The sequence below is a fragment of the Podarcis filfolensis genome, assembly GCF_964270895.1.
Source record: "Podarcis filfolensis genome assembly, chromosome: 9".
NCBI lineage: Eukaryota > Metazoa > Chordata > Lepidosauria > Squamata > Lacertidae > Podarcis > Podarcis filfolensis.
In genome coordinates, this window is record NC_139610.1 from 66734879 (window position 1) to 66761403 (window position 26525).

A 26525-nucleotide genomic window follows, 5' to 3' on the forward strand; every position below is an offset into this window, starting at 1 on the left:
GGCAGCATTTAGAACTATTTGTCATGTTAGATGGCTGGCATCACGCTGCAAGTCTGTGCAACACCATCCCATTTCCTGGAAGGCACTCTCAGTGGTGCTGAAACAACGTCTGCATAGCTCCTCTCCGTGGTAATTAGTTCTGGGTGCTGCAGCTAGATCAGAGATCACTTGTCAAGGGGGCGAGGGGGCTCTTTTAACCTGTGTCAAAGCAAAAGGATTTCTCCCATGGAATCCACACCCTCCAGCCACATGAAACATCAGCTCAGCACTCCTTTTGAAAATCCTGAGCTCCTTCTCCAATATACATCAGGAGAAATACAGCCTGGCGAACTCCCGAGGATTTATTTTACATTCTAGGTTAGCTACCAGCATGAGTTTGACCAAACTGCGGGAGGCAGTGGAAGACAGGAGTGCCTGGCATGCTCTGGTCCATGGGGTCACGAAGAGTCGGACACGACTAAACGACTAAACAACAAGGTTAGCTTGGGAATCAGGGTAGGAATTTAGGATCATAGATGGATGCCAATTTCGGTTTCTTTTGGTTTCTCCCTTTTTCAGCCTTAAGTTCAGCTCTCTGCATTTCTCCATCGGTTTGTGTCTTTTTAAAAGCCACCATGAAAATTCACCAGCATTTTAGTGCAAATTTCTCCTGATCTATTTGTATGTGACTTTACCCTGATATGCACATTTTTGCAAACAATTTTCCCTAATGTAATGCATTTTTGCATGCCGCTTTCACTAACTTGTGCATTTCTAATGCATGCTTCCCCCGATACATCTTGTTTGGTTAGAGAAATGCATCACAAAATTCGGAGAACTGCGAATTTCAAAGAGAAACCCGTTTCGGTTCCTGTGTTGTTTCAGGAAGTGCAAATTAGGACGTTTCATATTGAAATGGGAACTGAACTGAATTTCTTCCCCACCCCTAATTAGGATAATAGTAAAAATTAGCAGGTTGCTGGATTCTGTCTGGGGTCAAGGGGGGAAAGAGCTGTCCTTCTTGACTCTCCCCTGATTTCACTGCTAAATAGTTTGAATTTTGAACTCCACACATCTCTATATGCTCATATCCTGCTGTGACATGAAAGTGAGTCAAGAGCCTTTTATGAGTCCTGGGATCAAGTTCCTTAGCTTTAACTTTCTTCCACCTTGGATAGTTAAAAAGAGTCCCAGTGTTTCAGGTTAGTTAATTATACAGCAAGCCTTCTGAGGGTGATGCACAGTAATCTTTGATGGTGGCGCATTAGCAATGTAGCTTTATACAAATTTAATAAATAATAATAACGAAGGTGTGAAAAGGGAAAGAAGAAAATATTCATATTGGGCCTGATTTTCTTCCTCAGAATACACAAATGTGGAACCGGCAGCATGTGCTGAAGGCTTGTTCCTTCAAAGTTCTCTCTTGAAATATGTATATTCAGCCTTGCAATATTTATAAATCAGAGAAAACTCCAGCAAATATACAAAATCTTATATAAATGTTAAAGGGGAGGAGGAGGGATTTAGCAAGTTAAGCTCGCCCATCATTCGACTGAACCGCTAGATGAGCAAATGGCAAATCTTGACCCTCGGAAGAGAGTTTGATGGCTCACTTACTCAATCATTTACGAGGGAAGGATTTGCAATAATCTTGTTTTTCACTGGAGCAGAATCCCATGAAAGCAGATAACCAGGGGAGCGAGGGAAGCGGCAAAGGAGGAGGAATGTGGTTTGGAAGGAGAGAGTGAAGAAGGCTTCACTGTGACTTAAACTAGACTCTTAACCATTGTTACTGTGATCCAAGACGAGAACATCTCTCTGTTTCTTTCACCTTTGCAGGTCTTGGTGGAGAAGTCCAGGTAATACTGTGGAGCGCAGCTGTCATCCTGGCATTCACCAAAGAGCAAGACGTGGGTCGGGTCTTTGCAGGATGTGCAACGGGTCCCCGAATCACAGCTCAGGCACTGACTACTGCAAGCTGTAGAGGAAGATAAAAAGCAGGATGACTGATTGCAGTTATTTTTAACGACTGGAGCACAATCGCCGCTAAGAACACGAGCTGGGAGGTCTCCGGTTTAAAGCAAGCTTCAGCCACCAGCCTGAGACAAGCCATTATCTCTCAGCCTACCCATCTGCAATACGGGAACAATAAGTGTCTGAAATGCTAGAACAATGATGATTGACTGAGCTATTGTACTTAGAGCATTTTGAACACTTCAAACAACTACAAAACTATACAAAGTGAGGGAAAGTGGCTAGGGAGAGGTGGGGCGGACACAGGCAGAGAAAGAGTTATTCAATCCTGCAGCACTGCAAACTCCAAGTATCCTGCCCAACGCTGAGTCCAGACCACAAATAACTTTCCCAGTGGGTCAACAGTTATTCACACACACACACACAAGTTTCCCCTCCTCCATGACACAGAGTGAATAACACATTCAGGAAGAGAGGTATGTACTTCTATGTAATTTTTGTGAGTCGTCTACTGAAACCCTTCCTCAGTTGCCTTTTCCCTGGGAAATTCAGCCACAAGAGGCAAAACTTCTTCAATTAGGTCACCTGGGCTTTAGCACAACACTACCCAAAGAGGCCCAACTCACACCCACACAACAATTCTTTCAGCGCCAGGCTAAAACATTTTTTTTTCCAATTTGCCCAGGTGTTTCAAATGTTCTCTATACTCCTAAGCCTGCATAAGGGTCCAATCTGCTCTTTTTTGTCATTTATTTTTGTTGTTATTGCGCTACGATGTAAATAATTTATTATATGTCTATTTCACTGCCCTGGAATCCAAGTCGGATGAAAGGTGCCGTACAAAGCTTTTAAATCAATAAATATTGAACCATTTCTTGTTGCCTCCTTTCCATCGCCTCCCTCCAAGGTGGTTCAAATGTTTTTGAAAGTTCATGCAGCTCTCTTATGAGGCGAGAATGCAGAAAAGGGACTGTTTCTTTGATTAAAACGGCCCGCATATCAGAAACTCCCTGCATGAAGAAAGCTAGCACATCAGGGAAAAGGCCTGACATTAAATAGTCCAGGTGGCCTATGCTACATTACCTTGCTAAATGTTTGAATAGATTCCCATTGAAGAGCCAAGAAGGGAACTATTAGAGTTAACGCAGCTCCAGGGTTTTCGTGTCTGGGTATTCTTTGCCCCTTAAAAAGGTAAAGGTACCCCTGCCCGTACGGGCCAGTCGTGTCCGACTCGAGGGTTGCGCCCTCATCTCGCTCAAGAGGCCGGGAGCCAGTGCTGTCCAGAGACACTTCCGGGTCACATGGCCAGCGTGACTAAGCGGCACCTGGCGAGCCAGCACCAGCGCCGCACACGGAAACGCCGTTTACCTTCCCGCTATAAAGCGGTACCTATTTATCTACTTGCACTTAGGGGTGCTTTCGAACTGCTAGGTGGGCAGGAGTTGGGACCGAACGACGGGAGCTCACCCCGCTGTGGGGATTCGAACTGCTGACCTTGCGATCAGCAAGTCCTAGGCACTGAGGTTTTACCCACAGCGCCACCCACGTCCCTTTCTTTGCCCCTTAAGGGCACACAAATCTTCATCCACCTCCCCACCACCTCCCCACAACCCTCCATCTAAAATCTCTTATATACCTAATTTTCTATGCTGCAGCATCTGACTCATTTTGTGTCACAAGCCTTAATTAATTCACATTTGCAACACATCTAAGAAGCTGTGTGGATTAACAGAGTGAAGAAGTAGCTAATAATTAGATGTTTGATGAGGCACATTTGCAAAACTCAAAATATACCAGTGACACATTATTCAAAATGACAAAGAAAAGGCAAAATAAATTTGCAATGTAAGCTTGTTAAGACAGAGCTGTCTTTACACTGCATGTCTTATTAATTAACATTACTTATTAACATGAAGTGTTGTTTTTTAAAATGCAAACCTGTTTTGTGAGGTGTCTTAAATATAAATGTTAAGTTAATTCCCCCATTTCAGCTATTTCTCCCTGCCCCTTAAAAACTCTTCCCCACTCCAGTTTTGGAGGCTATTTCAAGGCTGATATGCTTGGATCTGAATCACAGCAACTTAGAACCATAGAATTTTAGAGTTGAAAAGGGTCCCATGGATTATCTAATCTAGGCATGGCCAAACTTGGCCCTCCAGCTGTTTTGGGACTACAATTCCCATCATTCCTGACCACTGGTCCTGTTAGCTAGGGATGATGGGAGTTGTAGTCCCAAAACAGCTGGAGGGCCAAGTTTGGCCATGCCCGATAACCCCCTGCAATGTTGATTTAAATCATCTTTCCATTTTTTTATTTGTCTAAGCAACAAACAGATACAAGCAAGAAGCAGAAAGACGTACGTTTGCAATGCTGGTTCTCATCTCTATAGAACCCAAGGAAACAGGCCGAGACGCACGTGCCGATGTGAGAGAGAACAAGGTTCGAATCGCAGGAGGTGCAGGAGGAAGGCCCCTCGCCTCGGCAAGTTGTACACGAAGCGTCACACTCTGGAGGGGAAAGACATTGTGGAAACGTACGTCTGTGAGAAGCAGCCTCTCTACAAACAGGCCATTAAGAGCATAACCATAACTCTGTGCATCAGGGAGGAAAGCATGTTGGGTTTAGAGAGGAGGAGGCTGGATTCAAATCCTGGTTCAGCCATGAAGCTCACTGGGCAACCCAGGTATAATAATAATAATAATAATAATAATAATAATAATAATAATAATTTATTATTTATACCCCGCCCATCTGGCTGGGTTTCCCCAGCCACTCTGGGCAGCTTTCAACAAAATATTAAAATACAATAATCTATTAAACATTAAAAGCTTCCCTAAACAGGGCTGCCTTCAGAAGTCTTCTAAAAGTCTGGTAGTTGTTTTTCTCTTTGACATCTGATGGGAGGGCATTCCACAGGGCGGGTGCCACTACCGAAAAGGCCCTCTGCCTGGTTCCCTGTAACTTGGCTTCTTGCAGCGAGGGAACCACCAGAAGGCCCTCGGAGCTGGACCTCAGTGTCCGGGCAGAACGATGGGGGTGGAGATGCTCCTTCAGGTATACAGGGTTGAAGGCATTTTTTTCAGATGCTACTCACTTCGACACTCCCCGCCAACCTTGTAATATCCCGTGGGGCACTCAGGCAAGCAGCGCTCTCTCAGGAGCAAATGATGGAGGTTTTGGCACTTCAAGCAGATGCTTCCCGTGTCCTGGAGATCTGCCACACACTGTGCACATGAAGGGTGGCAATCTGCAGAAAGGAGAAGAGAACGTTGGCATGAACGTGAGATAAGTCTATGAGACCGCTGCCCAAAGCACAGCACAGTCATAGGAACGTAAGAAGAGCCGGCTGCATCAGGCCAACAGCTCACCTGGTCCAGCATCCTGTTTTCACAGGGGCTGAGCAAATGCCTGCAGGGAACCTGCAATCAGGATCTGAGCACAAGAGCAACTCTCCACTGCTGTGGTTCTAGCAACTGGGATATCAGGCTATGACTGTCACAATGTTTCAGAAGCTTCTGCCATACGCTTTGGTCTGCCGTGTTGATCTTGGCCTGTTTTAATAGCTAAATGGATACTTTTCTCCAAGGGATCAAAATATGGGATGTAATGATTATGGATAGCTATAGCAAGGACGTGGGTGGCACTGTGGTCTAAACCACAGAGCCTAGGACTTGCCAATCAGAAAGTAGGCGGTTCGAATCCCCACGACGGGGTGAGCTCCTGTTGCTCAGTCCCTGCTCCTGCCCACCTAGTAGTTCGAAAGCACGTCAAAGTGCAAGTAGATAAATAGGTACCTCTCCGGCGGGAAGGTAAATGGCGTTTCTGTGTGCTGCTGTGATTCGCCAGAAGCGGTTTAGTCATGCTGGCCACATGACTCGGAAGCTGTCTGCAGACAAACGCTGGCTCCCTCAGCCTATAGAGCAGGGGTCGGCGGCCACAAGTGGCCCATGGGGGTTGTTTAACTGGCCCATGGACCCCTGCCGCCCACTCAGGGACCCCTGCCGCCCACTTGGTTGGCTCCCGTGTGCCACGCTAAACCAGCGTGGAGCAAAGTGGGGACCGCCTTCTGCAATGCTAGCCGGCTTCCTGCAGGAAGCTCCTGCAGCCAATGGGAAGCTGCGCACTCCTCCTCCATGCTGGAAGGACCGCCAGAAATAGTGTTTGCGCTTGCGTGCATGCGCGCACGCACACACACACACACACACTCCGACCCACCGCATCATCTGTGGGACCGTGAACTGGCCCAAGCCACAAAATCTTTGCCGACCCCTGCTATAGAGCGAGATGAGCATGCAAGCCCAGAATCGTCCGCGTAATGGTCAGGGGCACCTTTACTTTATAGCAAGGAGAGAATCATTCAGTAGAGACTGGAGGCAGGGGTAGATTAGATTGGGGGGGGGGGTGTGACATGAGCCAACAGTGTGACGCGGCAGCTAAAAAAGCCAATGCAATTCTGGGCTGCATCAATAGGAGTACAGCATCTAGATCAAGGGAAGTAATAGTGCCACTGTATTCTGCTCTGGTCAGACCTCACCTGGAGTACTGTGTCCAGTTCTGGGCACCACAGTTCAAGAAGGACATTGACAAACTGGAACGTGTCCAGAGGAGGGCAACCAAAATGGTCAAAGGCCTGGAAACGATGCCTTATGAGGAACGGCTAAGGGAGCTGGGCATGTTTAGCCTGGAGAAGAGGAGGTTAAGGGATGATATGATAGCCATGTTCAAATATATAAAAGGATGTCACATAGAGGAGGGAGAAAGGTTGTTTTCTGCTGCTCCAGAGAAGCGGACACGGAGCAATGGATCCAAACTACAAGAAAGAAGATTCCACCTAAACATTAGGAAGAACTTCCTGACAGTAAGAGCTGTTCGACAGTGGAATTTGCTGCCAAGGAGTGTGGTGGAGTCTCCTTCTTTGGAGGTCTTTAAGCAGAGGCTTGACAACCATATGTCAGGAGTGCTCTGATGGTGTTTCCTGCTTGGCAGGGGGTTGGACTCGATGGCCCTTGTGGTCTCTTCCAACTCTATGATTCTATGATTCTATGATTCTATGATTCTATAATTCTATGAGTAGATATTCATGTAAAAAATAGTTATTAAAGATGCATTGACTTGATTAACTGAATTTCTATACTTGTTTGTGCATTATGGGCATGGAAGAAGAAGAAAGAGGCAGATTGCCTGTTCAATGTAGAAGTAGCATCAGACCGGGCTCTTAGGCTGTTGAAGTAGACAATTAACAGCAATTACCAGACTCAGTGTGGCTTCTCTTCCCTGCTTCCCTTATGTTCATCCTGTTTTTATTTTCAAGCACTGAGGTGTTGAACACATTTCCTTCCCCTCCCAAGGCTTGGGCCTTGCTTCAGTGCCTCGGAGACTCCTGTTCTGCCTTCCCTAACGAGCACAGAAAATGTTTGGCCTGAGAGGGCTGCTTGGATGCTCAGTTGCCTTTTTGGATTTCTCCTTGCCAAAAACCACTCTGTCACTTGGAAACTATTTCTGAAAGCATGGCAAATTCCAGGGTTGGTTCCGACATGAGATAAGGGGGTGAAACTGCCTTCAGGCGCCACATTTCCTTCAAAGCAAGCTAAGTCTGAGCCTCCTATAATACTAAATCAAGTATGCTTTATTAAACCATGGCTTATCATTATGTGTGCACCCTGCCCAGCACCTTAATGAAGAAGTAGAAGAAGAAGAAGAGGAGGAGGAGGAGGAGGAGTTTGGACTTGATATCCTGCCTTTCACTCCCCTTAAGGAGTCTCAAAGCGGCTAACAATCTCCTTTCCCTTCCTCCCCCACAACAAACACTGTGAGGTGAGTGGGGCTGAGAGACTTCAGAGAAGTGTGACTAACCCAAGGTCACCCAGCAGTTGCATGCGGAGGAGCAGAGACGTGATCCCGGTTCACCAGATTACGAGTCCACCGCTCTTAACCAGTACACCACACTGGCTCTCATGGTTTGCTTACTACCAACAAACCAGGATCTGAAGCCATGGTTTGCTGTTGACTTACAAACCCTGGCTTGTTTTAACTATAGCTTGCCATTATGTGTGAACTGATTGATTTGCAAAGCCCTTAACAACTTGGGTCCACAACACCTTAAAGTCCCCCTAAGCCTTACTATCCCAGCTTAATTGCTAAGGTTTGTTGGAGGAATGCTGTCAACTCTCCAACATGTGAATGAGGCCCACTTGCCATCTACAAAAAATCAAGCACTCTATATGGCTGGTCCAGCAATGTGGAATGCCCACCCATTAGAAACCCACCAAGCACCAAGTCTTATTTCTGAAGACTTTCTGGTATCAACCAGCTTTTTGGGCTAGATGCGGTTCACGCGAGTGGCAAGCTTCTTATACCGTTTTCTGCTTTTATATTTTTCTTGTGTTTATATTTGCTGTTGGCCACTTAAGACATTTCCTACACAGGCTAGATGTATATAAACATTTTTTATAAATAAAACAGAAACTTAAAAGTGGGAAGATTTTTCGTTCTTCACTAAAATGTTAAAAACTAATTTAAAAACAGCAGCAAAAGCCCATCTAAGTACCCACAGCCAGGAACACGAATTAGCTGATGATGCCATTTAAAACAAAGGAGTTTTCAGAGGGTAAGAATCTGATAGGGTAAAGGCGCAGAGCCCTTTAGGAAGAGAGTGCCACAAGGAAGGTGCCACTAGTAAGATTTATCAGGGCGAAGATAGACATGCCTTCTCCATTTGAAGGAAGCAGCCTGAACACAAGTTTTCTTGTCCTGAGAAAAGATGCCTTGAAATACGGTTAAAGGTAAAGGTAAAGGGACCCCTGACCATTAGGTCCAGTCATGACCAACTCTGGGGCTGCGGCTCTCATCTCACTTTATTGGCCGAGGGAGCCGGCGTACAGCTTCCGGGTCATGTGGCCAGCATGACTAAGCTGCTTCTGGCAAACCAGAGCAGCGCACAGAAACGCCGTTTACCTTCCTGCCGGAGCGGTACCTATTTATCTACTTGCACTTTGACGTGCTTTTGAACTGCTAGGTTGGCAGGAGCAGGGACCGAGAAACAGGAGCTCACCCCGCCACGGGGATTTGAACCGCCGATCTTCTGATCGGCAAGTCCTAGGCTCTGTGGTTTAACCCACAGCGCCAACGTGAAACTAAAAAGACTGTTTATGTACGCTACAACAGCTGCAAGGATACCGCTTGCCCAGAGCTGGAAAGACGACAAGATACCTATTAGGGCAAACCGGCAGATGAAATTACTGGACTATACAGAGATGGCAAGATTAACTGGGAAAATCAGAAATCAGGAGGATCAAAACTTCAACAGAGAATGGGACAAATATATATTGTATTTGAAAGACCACTGTAAACACTCAAACGCTTTGGCAGGCTTTAAATTACTCCTGCAATGTTACATAGATTTTGGATACAATGGAGTACTGTTAATTAAGATGGACTTATAATATGCGGTTGAAAAAGTTATTTAAAGAACCCACGGAGGGGAGGAGGGGAGTCCTAGGATTCAGAAGAATCTTGTGTAAAATTCTAATATTTGCAAGAACATTATTTGTGTGAATGAATTTGTAAAACCAAATTTAAAAATGAAATACGATTAATATGTGCTCAACCCATTTTCACCACACTTAGAAGGTCCATGACCACTCTTTTTGTATTTTTACCAGCGAGAGCCAGAAGTGAGAGAGGGCCATTTGGGTTTTCTGCCACTGGCACTGGCATTGTGCACATGTCCGAACCTGCAGTGCCACCATGTCTCCACACTGACCATGTTTTCAGAAAAGCACTGGGCATGTTGTCCACCTCCAGCCACCTATCAGCCTAGAGAGGATGGAGTTCACAGCAGGGAGAGGCAGACTCAGACCCCCTCCTACTTTGCCAGCAACCCGTCAACAAGTTGCTCATGACCTTCCCCTGAACCAAAGGAGTTTCAGAAAGTTTTACAAGAAGTCTTTTGTGCACAATGCAGGGACAATGGAAGGGATCCTGGAAGCCAAATTATTCCTCATTACGGTGATTCAGAAAATTATATGGGAAATGATGGCTGTCTTGAAAGCAATGCAATCAAGCTGCTGCCTTCGAAGTACCATGCATAGCTTGCTGCCAGGTTTCCTGCTGGAAGTTAACCTTTCCATCCGTTTCCAAAACTTCCACTACAAGCGAATGAAAAGATATTGGGATTCTGCAACCCAGACCTGGCACTCCAAAGGAACCGAAGAGAATCAAGGAGCTCAAATTCCAACAGCAATAGATTGGCAATGAATGAACAAAACAAAGACCTTTGGAGAATATCATAACCCAGCATGCAACCCAAAGTTAACACATCTTTAAGCCACACTGGTTCCAATGGGAGAAATCTAAGAGCATGTTTAATGTGCAGTAATCAAAAAGTGTTGGGAGTGCTTAATATTAGGCTCAGCCTTGCCCTGTGTTCCTAGCCCGATCCTGTAGAGCTTGGAAACAGGAGCCACTGAGACCAGACACTGGCTTCCTTTGCCACAAGGACTTGTTGGCTGCAGGGGAGAACCTACAGACATTTCTAGCCAGGAGATTCATAACAGCCCTGACAAGTCCTGGCCTGGGAAATCAAGTGATAGAGGAGGGTCAATCAGGAGCTACCAGCAAGTAGAAAAGCTTGGTGCCAGCTTCCTCAGTTTCGGCAATGTCTTGCTGGGAGAAGCCATGTGGTTCTACCTGTATGTATGCAACTATTTCCCTGAACACCATATGGATTAAGATGCTTCCTTGCTCTCAAGTCTGAACCCTTTATTATTTGCAGCAAATTCAGTAGCCTAAGGCAGCCTTCCCCAACCTAGTGCGCAGATGATATATTAGACTACCACTCCCATCAGCTCCAGCCAGCTCTGACTAAGCTAGAGCTGATGGGAATTGTAGTCCAAAACAGAATGCACTAGGTGTCAGGAGCAGGTGTTGGGAATAAATCCCACAGAGCAAGTAAAATTAACTCTCTTTTTTAAACGAAAAAACAAGGTCAGCTCCAGAGCGCCAGGCCTAATGGGCACAGCAACTCTTCTTGGCAAGTCTTGCCCCTATGAGGCAGTTGTGGAGGCTGAAGGCCCACACCTTCCCACAACTGCCTAAATCTCCCTCCCCATGGTCCTTCCCAAGCAATCTGAGACCACGCCGGCTGGCCTCTGTTCCTTCATACCTCTTCTAAGAGACCGGCAGGGGAAGTGGGGTCTTGTCACAGCAGGAGAGGGAGACTTCTAGGATTTTTCAGCAGCCAGACTCATCTCTGCCTCTTGGCCTCCCTCCTCTCATGCTGCAGCTCCTTGCTCTGATTCTAGACTTCTCTCTGTCACAAACTCTCCCTGCTCACAAAAGCCTGTTGCCTCTTCAGCTTCTGATACTTCTTCCTTCTCCCTCTGACCACTCATTATCATCCCACCACCAATCCCTGGGCTCTGAGCCTTCTTCCCTTGGTGGTGCCTCGGTTGGTGCCTCCCACGATTGCTGTGTCCAGCCAGCCCATGACACCAGGTTAGGGAAGGCTGTCCTAAGGGGAATCCTACCAGCCAGCCAACCAACCAACACCCTACTTTCAGAGAGGCTTCATTCCAGCTACCCATCAGTCCTGGATTTCATGGTCTCCTCAAGCCCTCTTGAAATGAATGGGAAAACTCACTATATAGCTGGGATGGTGAGCCACTGGCCTTTCAAATGTTGCTCAGCTACAGCTTCCATCATCCCTGGCCACTGGCCATGTTGCCTGGGGCTGATGGGACTTACATTTTTCACCATATAGCATGCACCTACTAGTTTCTCCGAGGGATGCGGGTGGTGCTGTGGGTTAAACCACAGAGCCTAGGACTTGCCGATCAGAAGATCGGCGGTTCAAATCCCCGCGACGGGGTGAGCTCCCGTTGCTTAGTCCCTGCTCCTGCCAACCTAGCAGTTCAAAAGCACGTCAAAGTGCAAGTAGATAAATAGGTACCGCTCCGGCAGGAAGGTAAACGGCGTTTCTGTGTGCTGCTCTGGTTCGCCAGAAGTGGCTTAGTCATGCTGGCCACATGACCCGGAAGCTGTACGCCGGCTCCCTTGGCCAGTAAAGCAAGATGAGCGCCGCAACCCCAGAGTCAGCCACGACTGGACCTAATGGTCAGGGGTCCCTTTACCTTTACTAGTTTCTTCAGGTGAAATCCACTGCAACACAAATAAAGAATTGGTATTTTGACTTAAGTCTCTGACATGCTCCCACACACCTCCCAAACATTAAACCAGGACAACTTTAGCTTCCATGCCATTGCACAGACGTACGTCTGCACAATTTGTTTGCTTTTGCCTCTGTGTGCAAACACAGTTCCCATAAGTGAGTCTTTCCTTCCTGGGGGGAGCACAGATCTGCTCTATCCTGCAGCACTGCTTTGACCACGGGGACATCAAAGGACGTGCGTTCACGCTATTGATCTCTCTCAGAGGGGAAGAAAAAACGAGAAAAAAGGAGAGGCTTGTAGTGAATTTGATGGACCATGGGGAACCAGGGATGGAGGAATGAGGGGAAAGAGGTACTTTGTATTGTAGAAACTTGTTTGGATTTTTCACAGCCATTTCCCTTTGAGCTAGAGAATAAAAAAAAAACCTGAAAAGGAACACAAAATTCTCTTTAATGTTTCCCGCTTCCACCATAATAATATTTTCTCTTTATATTTATCTTTCTGTCCTTCACGACACCCATTGGAATGAACGGGAGGGAGAATTTGCTTTCAGTTTAGTCTAGCATCAACCTCAAGCGGTTAAGATGACACACAGCATTGTTCCAAACACATTGCTTATAACCTGAAGGATAGTGGAATCATAAAAACATAAGAGTAGGAAGGGATGTTGGGGTCATCTATTCCGCACCCCTCACTCGGCGCAGTAATTTTTCTACAGCTTATCTGCCCATGAGTTTACCACAGTTCCAAAACCAGAACTGCTCCAGATCCTCCTCATGTATCTTTGGAGCATTTCTCCAGCGTGAATAACAGTAAATTCAGAATTCAAAAATCAATTTAGGGGGGAAATCCATCCAATAAACATTAGATGATCACCAGGGCTAGCTGGCTGAATTAGTCCTATTTGGGCCAGCGAGGAGACCAGGGGAGAATTAGCTGTGAGATCCGAGAGCGGGTAATCTTCATAAAAAGGGGAGTGGGAGGAAAGGAAGGGGAATAAAAGACCAGGCTAAGTTCAAATTGAAAGCCAGGCAGAATAGCTCTGACTTACAGGCCCTGCACCTCTTCCGCAAGCCAGCATATGGTTCAGTCTTTTACGAAACGGTAATAACTCGTTGAGGATGAGTCAACACTCTGTCCTTCCTCAACAAAAAAGGAAGGGGTGGAGGCCTAAATAAATTGTGCTCACGTCGCTTCTCCATTAAATTCACTGGCAAATGCTTAGGCCACAATCTTCCAGAATTTTCATCGGGTCTACCATGAATAAAGTGGGACGTGGGTGGCGCTGTGGGTTAAACCACTGAGCCTAGGGCTTGCCAATCAGAAGGTCGGCGGTTCGAATCCCCACGACGGGGTGAGCTCCCGTTGCTCGGTCCCTGCTCCTGCCAACCTAGCAGTTCAAAAGCACCTCAAAGTGCAAGTAGATAAATAGGTACCACTCCGGCGGGAAGGTAAACGGCGTTTCCGTGCGCTGCTCTGGTTTGCCAGAAGCGGCTTAGTCATGTTGGCCACATGACCCGGAAGCTGTACGCCGGCTCCCTTGGCCAATAAAGCGAGATGAGCGCCGCAACCCCAGAGTCGGCTGCGACTGGACCTAATGGTCAGGGGTCCCTTTACCTTTACCTTACCATGAATAAAACTTAGTCAAATGCCATCCCACTGAGAGCACACAAGATATGACTTGTGCAACGTTCCTCTACTTGTTACAAAGTTCCGTCTGGATTCTTAAAAATGGAGGTGTCTGGAATATATGTAAGGAGGCAGGCAAACGAGGACTGGCAGACTGACACTGGTGGGGCAGTGCCCTATTTGCGTTATTGGACGAGCCTATGCTATGCAATTTGTCTTCGTTTCCCTTCTGCAACTATTACCATTCCTCAGCAGTTCCCACCCTCAAGTTTTTTAGAAACATCCTGCCAATTAAATTTACTTGCGCTAATTGGTTCACGTAGCCCAGAGTCTCCTTTAAACCTGAGGAACTGCCACCCACTCTGAAAGATAATGATAGTTGCCTTTCTCGCAGCCGTAACGCTCTCTCTTTGCCACCGGCTTCCTCGCTGCAATTAATTTGCAATTGGCAAACAATTTCCATTCAAGGTACTGAAGAGAGTCATATTTGGCTTTGAGTTCCCTTGAAGTCCCAAATACATCGTTCCACCTCAAGGGTCTGAAGGAAAATTCTCGATTAACAAGCAGCATTGATGGATGGGAAGATAGCTACAAAAACATTATTATGAAAGCGGAGTTCTTGTGGGGTTTTTTCCCCCCTCTTAAAAAAAAAAAAGAACCTTATAATAGTTTCTGTGGTATAATTTAATGCTTTCAGTTGCATGGTTTCATGTGACAGCTACTTGTTAACCCATGATTAATAACCTCTGAAGGCAAATTCACATGGTGACATTTCAATAAGTGTTGAAGAGATTGAGGTGCGGCAGCAGCACAGACAGAGACAAGTCATTCATTACGGGAGAAAAAAAGCAACTTTCCTTGACAAGCCAAGTCAAACCCTTCGAGCTCACAAGGAACCAAATAATATATGCAAATTATGCCGCTTGTGGCAGTATATGATTATTCCAATCGATCAGGTTTCAGTAATTAGGCGGTGGGAACAAATGACCGAACTTTATGAACTACGAGGGGAGAAGAGGTGAAAGTTTCACTCAGGTCACGCAAGTCAACAAATCCCTGGACAGGTGTTTGCTTTAAGGCTAATATAACCATTATGCTACATATAGAATAATAGTCCCAGGAAGCTATCAGTTATATGAGCCAATTGCCTGAACACCTCATTTTGCTTTTTATACATTTATTTATTTATTTATTTATTTATTTATTTATTTATTTATTTATTTATTTTTATTAAACTTGTGTTTCTGAGCTCCCAGACCATTCTTTTTAATTAAATATCACTTTGCCACCAGCCGCCTCTCCTTTCCCTTTCTTCCTTAGTCTACTGCCTGAGCTTATCTGCCTTTTTCTTTTTCTCCTCCTCAAGAATCCCTTCTCTGAGTCAGGCTTTTCTTCTGCCTCTTTCTCTCACCTGGAGTACTGTGTCCAGTTCTGGGCACCACAGTTCAAGAAGGACACTGACAAACTGGAACGTGTCCAGAGGAGGGCAACCAAAATGGTCAAAGGCCTGGAAACGATGCCTTATGAGGAACGGCTAAGGGAGCTGGGCATGTTTAGCCTGGAGAAGAGGAGGTTAAGGGGTGATATGATAGCCATGTTCAAATATATAAAAGGATGTCACATAGAGGAGGGAGAAAGGTTGTTTTCTGCTGCTCCAGAGAAGCGGACACGGAGCAATGGATCCAAACTACAAGAAAGAAGATTCCACCTAAACATTAGGAAGAACTTCCTGACAGTAAGAGCTGTTTGACAGTGGAATTTGCTGCCAAGGAGTGTGGTGGAGTCTCCTTCTTTGGAGGTCTTTAAGCAGAGGCTTGACAACCATATGTCAGGAGTGCTCTGATGGTGTTTCCTGCTTGGCAGGGGGTTGGACTCGATGGCCCTTGTGGTCTCTTCCAACTCTATGATTCTATGATTCTATGATTCATTTGATTATTCACTGCTGCCCAAGTCTGTCTCTTGCCCAGGTTCAGGGAGAGGGGACCAAAGGAATACTACCAGTCTCCTCCTAGATAACAGCCTAGACACTGAATTCTGCACCAACTGCACTTTAGATACTGTCTTCAAAGGAAGCCTCTCCCCAAAACGAATTATGCACATAGCGTGAATGTGTAGTTTTCTGCTGCCCATCCTTTTTGGGTCACAGCCCCTTGGTGCCACAAACTCATCCTCAGCGCCCCCTACTCTACCCTATAAAAAGCATTATTCAGAACAGAGGTTTGCACGACCCGCTAAGGAAGAGAGTACAATACAATACAATTCAAAGCAGTAACAATTCACTGCAACTTTATTCAAAATCCAATTACAATGGTACCTCTGGTTGCGACCAGGATCCGCTCCAGAGCCCCATTCACAACCTGAAAGGAACGCAACCCGCGTCTGCACACACGCGGCTCGCAATTTGTCGCTTCTGCGCATGCATCTGACATCATTTTGCGCATCTGTGCATGCGCGAGCGTCGAAACCCGAAAGTAACCCCTTCCGGTACTTCCAGGTTGCTGCAGGACACAACCTGAAAAGACGTAACCCGCAGTGTTCGCAACCCGAGGTATGACTGTAAAACTGTTTAGTTTAATTGATTCAACAAAATTGATGAGCTTCATCCAGTGATACCAGCTATTCAAAGTCTGATTGCTATTTACCCCTCCAGCACCCCTCTGCCTTCCTCTCTCCTCCTAGCACCCTGCCAGGTAATTCCCCCAAAGGGCGGTACCACCCACTTTGGGAACCAACGTTCTAGGTTCATCAAGTCCAGCATCCTAGTTGGTGGCCATCTTTGTCATCTTGGATCTCCTGTTTCCCCCAACTGTTGGCTGCCAAAACTGTTCATTGGGCAGCTGGTGATGGCCTGTGCTATAAACCACAGGTGGGAAACCTGTAGCCCTCAAAATGTTTGGGGAACACAACTCTCCACCATCCCAGGACAAAGTGGCCATGCTGGCTGGGGCTGATCTAACTCCATATTCCAGCTCAGTTTGAGGTTTTTTTTATTTTGATCCTCATGAAAATTTATTCACATTTTTTATTAACTTGTTTATTGATACATATTCATAGATATATGAAAAAATACATACAAATTACAAAGTATCTTTTTATAATATACTAAGATAAGACAGCCACTTGGGTCTAAAAGAGAACAAAGTCAGAAGAATAAAAAACAAGGAAGGGAGAGACCTGAAAAGAAGAGAAAGGGGGGAAAACTACAGAAAGATAGAAAAGAGAAAAAGGACTTCAGGCTCTCTGTGCTGCAGCTACATATAATATTCATTCCTTAAAATCCAACCATTCTGTTCTTAACCTGAAGCACCACTTTAGCTAATGGGGCCTCCCGCTGCCGCTGCCGCACAATTTCTGTTCTCATCCTGAAGCAAAGTTCTTAACCCAAGGTATTATTTCTGGGTTAGTGGAGTCTGTAACCTGAAGCATATGTAACCTGAAGCGTATGTAACCCGAGGTACCACTGTATTGCCTGCCCTTTCTTTTTCTACAGATACAAACTACAGCTGCTGCACCCTCCATGGCTATATGAAGGACAACGTCAGTCATTCTGGCAGCTCTGGCCCTCTTCCCTCGGAGTCTCGCCTGCAAAGCCGACCACTTGTAGAAAACTCGGGAGGGATTTGCTGATAAGCGTTGCTGCGAATTCTTGCTGAAAATACTTGTGGAGAATTCGGGGGGAGGGTGTTCCTTACTGAAAAGTCAAGGATGGGACACTGGAGGAAGGGACAGACAGAAACCAGGCCTAATTATGCCAAATGATAAGGCTATCTTTCATAATAAGGCTGCAGACAAGCAGAAGTGTGTGTGCTGTGGGGTGGGGGAGAGGGGGAGAGGGGGAGAGGGGGACATAAAATAGTTTCCACCCCCAGTGTCTTCCCTCCTGAGCCATTGGTTCTTTCCGTCCCCTGTAACCTTTGTTGCAGGGCCAGCCCTACCACTGGGCATTGGTGCTCTACATCCCTTGTCAAGCTTGGTTGCAAGGCCAACCCTACTGTCATGGTCCGATCCCAGCTGGGGACATCGGGACAGGGGGCAAGATGGTGGGGTGGGAGCAGGAATGGGAGGCCAGAAGCCAGGAGTCAGAAAGCCAAGAGTCCAAGGGTCAGAGAGCTGGGAGTCAAGAAGCCAAGGGTCCAGGGGTCAGGAAACAAGGAGTCAAGAAGTCAGGGGTCCGAGGATCAGGAAGCAAGGAGTCCCGAAGTCAGGGGTCCAAGGATCAAGAAGCAAGGGGTCACGAAGTCAGAGGTCCAAGGATCAAGAAGCAAGTGGTGACGAAGTCAGGGGTCCGAGGATCAAGAAGAAAGGAGTCACGAAGTCAGGGGTCCGAGGATCAGGAAGCAAGAAGCCAAACGCAGCACGGAAGCGTGTTCCTGTGGCAAAGAGCCCAATGGAAATGCTGACCTTACATCCCTTCCCGGCTCTTGCCACCAGGTGCTGTGAGTTGCCAATCGGCCTCACCTGTGAGACCGCGCTTTGCCTCTTCAGAACAAACTTAGGAAGGCCCCAGTCCTGCAAAGTCCTATTGGTCACAGGGCCTGGCTCCTGCACGCACACCTGACACCTACCATTACGCAGAGAGAGTACCTCCTCTGTTCTCTTCCCCCAGGATATTCCCATTCTCCTGAGCCACTGCCCTTGTGGCAATCATAGAATCATAGAATTGAGGAGCTGGATGGGAGAATGAGGGTAATCAAGCCCAACTCCCTACAATGCTGGAATCTCAGCTAAAGCATCCATGACAGGTGGCCACCCAACTTCTGCTTAAAAACCTCCAAGGAAGGAGAGTTCACCACCTCCCAAGGGAGTCCATTCCACTGCCTAACAGCTCTTATCGTCAGAAAGTTCTCCCGAATGTTTAGTCAGAATCTCCTTGCTTGTAACTTGAGGCCATTGGTTCGGGTCCTCTAGAGCAGGAGAAATCAAGCTTACTCCATCTTCCATGTGACAGCCCTTCAAATATTTGAAGATAGCTATCCTATCTCATCTCAGTCTCCTCTCAGTAAACATACCCAGCTCCTTCAACCGTTCCTCATAAGGCTTGGTTTCCAGACCCTTGATCATCTTGGTGGCCCTCCTCTGCACATGTTCCAAGTGTGAAAAAGGCTACTGTAGACATAGCGCCTGCCCTCAAAACAGGTGTGGACAGACAGACTTACGAGTAGTCAGACATTCTCTGCATCTCCTTGGTGGGTAGGTAGGGAAACTTGTTGGAGCAGCTTTGCGGGTCCGTGCACCCTTGAAATCCTTGCTGATCGTTTTTGGTCAAGGACATTGGGCCTTTGCTCCTAAACAGGACTTATTCCCTCGAACACTTCACCTTGAAAAAGCTCCTGAATGGTATTCAGCTCTTTCCAAGTCTGTACAGTGGAACCTCGGGTTAAGAACTTAATTCGTTCTGGAGGTCCATTCTTAACCTGAAACTGTTCTTAACCTGAAGCACCACTTTAGCTAATGGGGCCTCCCGCTGCTGCCACAGCACGATTTCTGTTCTCATCCTGAAGCAAAGTTCTTAACCCGAGGTACTATTTCTCAGTTAGCAGAGTCTGTAACCTGAAGCATCTGTAACCCAAGGTACCACTGTACCATTATTCTGTTCCAATGAGGTGTTACTTCCTTACTTATAAGTAAGCTTGGGCCACCCATGCCTGCAATTTTTTCTTAGTCTTTTTTGGTCCTCAGTATTGTCCACTCTGACCAGCATCAACTAACCTAGGGCTTCAGGTAGCTGCTATCCTTCAGCTGGGGATATAAGGAATGGATGCAAATCCCTTCTGCATGCGAGCTGTGGCCTCCACCACCAAGCTATGGCCCCCTCCCCAACTACAGGCCCTTCCCTCCTTTAGATCCTCTAATGAAAAAGTTGCAGAATTAATCTGGGTACAAATACTTCGCCCTTGTTTTATCTACACCGATCTCTTCATTCCTAGCCTCGGCTGCAAGGAGACAAAGCAATAATTCTGTTGTGGGTGGAAAACAAATAAGCCGTGGAAAAAATTACTTCTCGAGATCAAAGAAATAAGTCTTTTGGCTCAAAAGACGCAGGAGAACTGTTGTGAAGGGGAGTTGGAATGATGAACTAGAGAATGATACCATTTAAATCTTTTCACATTTCCCCCTTTTTTCGGATCCATTATCTTTCTTGGAAGCTTCGAGTGCTGGCATAAGCTCTGCAACTGTTATCTTTCCTTTGATAAGCTAAAAAAAATGGCCGCGGTAAAGCTCTGAAGTGACTGGAATGGTTCCCAGGCAGTGTTTATGCTTGTCCTCCCGATAGATTAAAATGTGATTAATCTCCCTTAAATAGGTAAATGCAATTAGCAACTTCTGGCAGAGGTTTCACAGGGGCGCACAGGGCCCACTGGGCCCAATCCACTAGGAAAGATATCCTGCACGAGCCCCGATGAAACAGCGAAGCTCTTGGGCAGCTGGCGTTTGGGGCCACAGTGGATTCTTCCTACGTAAGAATCAACCCCTTTATTTCCAGTGCTCAGAGTGCGAGTGCCGTTGCTTATGGTGCAAAAAAGGCATCACACACAAACACACCGCGGCAGCAGCCTTTGGGGAACAGCAATGCTTGCAGAAGTACAAATATATATATCTATATTAATATTGGAGGGGAGCAGAAAGAGATTAATGAGGATTGTGCATGCTCAGTGGCCGCAGAATCCTGAATGGCCGTTGTGGAGGAAGTGATGTGGAATGGAAAATCGGGAGGAGAAAATAATTAAAATACATCAGAACACATTCGGCAACAAGAATAAAGCTGCATCTGGTGAGCCGGCTGAGACCCTACTTGCCTGCCTGTGCCCTGTCTGGCCAGAGTGGGGCATGCTCTGGTTATCTCCCACTTGGACTACTGCAATGCGCTCTCCGTGGGGCTACCCTTGAAGGCAAGAGCCAGTGTGGTGTAACGGTTAGAGTGTTGGACTAGGACCCAGGAGAGCAGGGTTTGAATCCCCACTCAGCCAGGAAGCTCACGGGATGACCTTGGGCCAGTCACCCTCTCTTAGCTTAACCTACCTCACAGGGTTGCTGTGAGGGTGAAATGGGGAGGAGAACCATGTACAGTGGTACCTCGGGTTACAGACATTTCAGGTTACAGACGCTTCAGGTTACAGACTCCGCTAACCCAGAAATAGTACCTCGGGTTAAGAACTTTGCTTCAGGATGAACACAGAAATCGTGCGGTGGCAGCGAGAGGCCCCATTAGCTAAAGTGGTACCTCAGGATAAGAACAGTTTCAGGTTAAGAACGGACCTCTGGAACGAATTAAGTTCTTAACCTGAGGTACCACTGTACACCACACCTTGAGTTAATGGTGGTATATAAACGTAATAAAGAAGAAGACTCATGAACTACAATTAATTCAAACTGGTGACTGGAAGTAGTCACCGGGACCAAATAACCCTGGTCTAAAAGATCTACATTGGCTCCCAGCACATTTCCGAGCACCACAGCGTCGGTGCTGACCTTTAAAGCCCTAAATGGTCTTGGCCTTGTATACCTGAGGGAGTGTGTCCGCCCCCATCATCCAGCCCAGACACTGAGGTCCAGCTCTGAGGGCCTTCTGGCAGTTCCCTCATTGTGAGAAGTGAAGTTACAGGGAACCAGGCAGAGGGCCTTCTCGGTAGTGGCGCCCGCCCCGTGGAACGCCCTCCCATCAGATGTCAATGAGATAAACAACTATATGACTTTTAGAAGGTATCTGAAGGCAGCCCTGTATAGGGAAGTTTTTAATGTTTGATGCTTTACTGTGGTTTTATAATTTTGGGGGAAGCCGCCCAGAGTGGTTGGGGCAACCCAGTCAGACGGACGGCATGCAAATAATAAATTATTACAGTGGTACCTCGGGTTACAGACGCTTCAGGTTACAGACTCCGCTAACCCAGAAATAGTACCTTGGGTTAAGAACTTTGCTTCAGGATGAGAACAGAAATTGCGTGGCAGCGGCACGGCAGCAGCTAAAGTGGTACCTCAGGTGAAGAACAGTTTCAGGTTAAGAACGGACCTCCAGAACGAATTAAGTTCTTAACCCAAGGTACCACTGTATTATAAATATTATTAGTAGCACAGATTGCCCTGATAAAAGCCCAGTGATCAGCACTGCTTGCACCTTAAGGCGGATCCACACCATAGATTTAAAGCCCTCTGAACTGCAGTATATCACTTCAAAATGTTAGATCTGTCTTTCACCACCCTTCTCTCTTGGCATAGACTTCATACATCACTCAACGCTCTGCCAATATACCACTGAGGATCCCTTTCTGAAAGTCTTAGCATTTCATTTTTCTCTCCATATAACGAAAAACTCACACTTGATTCAAATCTAATCAAATTCATCTCACAGGAGACTGGTGGCAATAGACTCAGCCATACATTTTTAAAATGGTATTTATTTGGGTTTGCAGTTCAGCCTATCCCATTAAAAACTCTTTTTAAGGCGGGAGGGGGGAGTGTTTGAAAACCATACATGCAAAGGAGGCCAGTTAAAAATTAAATAAAAACTACGACCAAGCGCATTAGTATTAACCAAAATGCAACCCAAATAAAATGGCCTTTCAGAGCTTCCGAAAGAAATTCACAGCTGAGCTATTCAATAACGTTAGGCAATTTGCAAAGTACACTCTTCCCCAGTCTCTACTATTTGCTAGTTAGGGAAGTGCCAATATGTTGGCATATAAACATTTTTGGCACGAGTTTTCTGGGAGATAAAATATATCCTGACATACACACTTTTGCTTCTCTTGTTTGTAGCCCTCAGCACCTCTCCAAATTTGCTTGCTCTTATCTGCTGCTTCAGGACTATTTTGGGTTGTTTTACCTCCTACGTCCTGGAAAGGTGTTCCGAATCAATCAGGGATCAGACCTCAATCATTATGACATTACGGCACTCCACAACCCATCAGATTCGACTATGTAACAAAGCCAATTCAGAACAAGAGCAGGAAGAATCACCTTCACTCTGAACAGGCTTCTTGACAAGGCCAAGTAGCCAAATCAGATTGGAGTAAACATTGAAGGGGAAGAATTTTTCCTCAAGGAAAGGTCTCCTCAAGAGAGGGAGGCATTTGGCTGGGTTGTAAACAAGTTTGAGGAAAACATGCACATCTCTTTTGGTCTCAGAACCCCACACCAGTAGGCTTCACAGCACAAGATCCCTGCGCGTAGAAAACTGGCATGTCAGAGAGAAAGTTCTAACTTTGACCCACGAGGGAGAAACTAAATATTCCAGTCTACTTTGCCTCCGCAAGCATATATAGTCTGAATGGAAGCAGTGCCATGGGAATTTCACCATGTGCTTTTCCCCTAAATGCCTAAAATGGCTCTGACACTAGCACTTTGGGAAGCCTCCAGAGATTCTAGCACAGAGAAGGCCTAACACACCATTTTCGACTTTACCATGTTAACTCGATAGGAGGCTCCACGTCAACTTGCCCATGGCCATGGCTGATGGCTCTGCAAAAATGCACCCCTTTGCGAGCTTATTACGAGGTCTTGCTGAATACCCATCACAGAGACCATGAGGCCTGGGAATTGCCCTGTGGTGAGCTGGTTCAGGACTTGCCAATCTACAAATTACACCAAGAGATGCATCCCTTGCTATACACCATGGCAAGGAGAGGGCCAGCCTGGTCAAATCCAACGGGTTAAGAGGAGAAGGTGCAGAAAGCTTGCTTCCCCATCTCCCGGCATGAAAAGACATTGTTCCAGTTGCCAGTTACCTGGCACTGCAGAGTTGAAGGAAGGTATACTCTGGCTTCTGCCACCAGCCAGGTGGCCCTTAGGCCCTTGGGAGGCAAAACCCCCTGCCACCCAGGAAGAACACCATGGCAAAGAGATGATCAATCTGGCCCCATCTGTTAGGCAAAGGAGCAGCAGCAGGAAGCTTGCGGCCCACCCAGCCCGCAATACCTGCCAGAAAGAACAACCGGCAGAACAGAAAGGAGGCACACTTTGTTCCCTTTAATTGGGCGCATACACACACACACACACACACACACAAAATTTACAATCTGTTGGAAGCTACCCTGATGATCAATGGGTCAAAAGACAGGATATAAATCTGCTAAACATAAACAAATAAATCAAAACACTGTAATCTAATGTTTAGATTGGGCTGGCAGTGTGCTAGGTGTTGTCTTCATGGGTCAGCTGAATGGCACGGCTGCTGCTTGCTGATTTTTTAAAAGGCAACCTTCATGGTGCAGTGCCCAGAGCGTAGGTCAAGGGAACCTGGATGCAAACCGACATTCAGCCACAAAGCTTTAGTGAGGAGCCTCGGACAAGACACAACATCCAAGACTAATGCACTGCAGGGAGCTGTTAATAATGATGATGATGATGATGTATTATTATTATTATTATTATTATTATTATTATTATTATTATTGCAGTAGTATCCTGCCATTTTCCCAAGCTGGCATTCAAGGCAGCTTACAACATTACAAAATGCAAAGTAGCTTAAAACAAACTAGTTAAAAACAATAACTAAAATACATCAGAACACATTCAGATCAGCGACAAAAATGTAGTTTGCCCTGATAGCAGCCCAGGTCCACACCATATATTTAAAGCACATCCTCTGCATATTTAAAGCACGTGACTTTCCCTCCCCCAAAGAATCCTGGGAACTGTAGTTTCACTCTCACAGAACCGTAATTCCCATCAACCTTAACCAACTACATTTCCAATATATATATTTTTGGCGGGGTGTCATATGCTTTAAATGCTCATTGAATGTGCTTTACATGTATGCCATTGATCTCCTCTCCGTTTTTGAGGGCCTCTCTCTGAATAGGAAGGATTCAGTCTGCTGGCAGAAGGGTAACATAAAGGGAGCCGATCTAAGCTCTTTTCGGAGGTGATTCCACAATATGGGAGCAGCCATTGAAAAGGCTCTGCCTCATGCGCCGCCACCACCCAAGTTTCTGATATTGATGGGACAGAGAAAAGGTTCACCCAACACCCTGAACTCCCTTGGGAAAGACATAGCATGAATGTGGAAGACAGAGAAGCAAGAAACAGAGCTGGAGACTGTAATGTTCCTCTTGCACTTACCAACACAGTAGCCCACCAGATTGAGGTATTGTTCCGCCTTGCAGGGAGTCCTGCACCTTCCTTTGGCCTGAGTGGCGTGAGGGTGGCAGGTGGCGCAGTCTGCATCTGACGGCCCATGGCATGTCTTGCAAGAGGGATGGCACACTGGGTGGTGGCAAAGAAGACAGAGAGCTCTGCTAAGACAAACCACGTCTTCGACAAAGGCAAAGAAACATTGACTTCATGGCTGGCAAAGAAGTACGTGACTAGGAACACATGTGTGTCTAATGCACACATACCGACTTACATGTACAAAGAGCGAAAAGGAGCAGATGTTTCCCTGAGCTGCAGCATTGATGAGGGAGCTCTGCCGCAGAAGTGTGACATTCAAGTGCATTCTGTGCAATGGATGTATGTCACATACAAAAGCGAGAGCAGCAGCTGTTCGTGGAAAGGCGAGTTGTCCTACTGGGAAGCATCTGGGGCTATTGTCAGGGCAGGGTTAACTCTCATGCAAAGAGGGTTACAGAGCTGGGTCTTGGCCATATCCTAGCTACCTGGAGCTTCTTCCATTCAGCTCCTTGCGCCACAGATCGAAATGCAACCATCTGTTGCGTACATATGGGCTCAGATCTTCTACGTACCCGTAAGAGAGAGCGCCGGCTGCATGAAGAACTCTCCTGTGGCCAGATAATAACTAACTTCAATAGACTCTTCCCCCTGTATCTCATTGCAATGTTTCCTCCTCCATAAACTTCAGAGCCTGTAACAGGCTCTAAATGAAAAACAATAACCCAATACACTGCAACAAGAGGTTTATCTCGCCTGTCGGCTCGTGGCAAATAAGACTGTCCTCAGGCCACCCGAAACATTGGCGGCGTATTTCCCACAACCGTTTCCCATTAATAAAATAAAAAGAGCAGCTCTTTTGTTATCTGCACAGCTGCAAGGGAGGCATTCCTCTGGACCTGTACTCACAAACTCAAGCCTGAAATTAAATGGGATCTTAATGGAAGATTAAGGTCCACATTAATCTTTGGCGTTTCAAACAAACATAAAGCAAGGAAGAGTCAAGGCTACCAACGCCGTCCCCAACACCCTTCCAGGCTGTTTTATTTATTTAGGAGGATAGACATATATATAAGAAGCATTTGAATCATTTCCCCCAAGATGCTCTGTAATGTTTTCTAGATACCGTATTTTTCGCCCTATAGGGCGCACCGCCCCATAGGACGCACCTAGTTTTTTTTTGGGGGGGGGGAAATAAAGAAAAAAAATATATTTCCCCCAGGCGCCGGGCTGGCACGGGGGAAGCCCGAGCTTCCCCCAATCCCAGCCCCGAAAACAGCCTGCTATCTGCAAGCCTAGGGAGGCCAGCGGTAAGTCGCGCAGGTCTCCCCAGGCTTCAGAATGCAGGCAGCTCTGCGCAGCCATCGGGAGGCGGGCGCGAAGTGGCGCCCCGCTCCTGATGGCTGCGCAGAGCTGCGCTCGCCCCGGGACTGCAGGCAGCTCTGCGCAGCCATCGGGATGCGGGCACGAAGTGGCACCAGTCTCCCGAGGGTTGCGCAGAGCTTCCTGAAGCCTGGAGAGCGAGAGGGGTCGGTGCGCACCGACCCCTCTCGCTCTCCAGGCTTCAGCGAAAGCCTGCATTCGTCCCATAGGACGCACACACATCTCCCCTTCATTTTTGGAGGGGGGAAAGTGCGTCCTATAGGGCGAAAAATACGGTATCTATAT

The 26525-nt window shown here is 46.7% G+C and overlaps 1 protein-coding gene across 2 annotated transcripts in view; it reads right to left on the reverse strand.

Annotated features, from left to right (window-relative positions):
- FRAS1 (Fraser extracellular matrix complex subunit 1) overlaps positions 1-26525 on the reverse strand; it is a 356925-nt gene that overhangs the window by 125460 nt on the left and 204940 nt on the right. For both annotated transcript variants that reach the window (XM_083631513.1, XM_083631512.1), the window contains exons 19-22: positions 24810-24953; positions 5048-5200; positions 4314-4460; positions 1811-1957 (exon numbers count right to left, since the gene is read on the reverse strand). In XM_083631513.1, coding sequence (XP_083487639.1) covers positions 1811-1957; positions 4314-4460; positions 5048-5200; positions 24810-24953 — 591 coding nt within the window. The remainder of the gene's footprint in view (positions 1-1810; positions 1958-4313; positions 4461-5047; positions 5201-24809; positions 24954-26525) is intronic.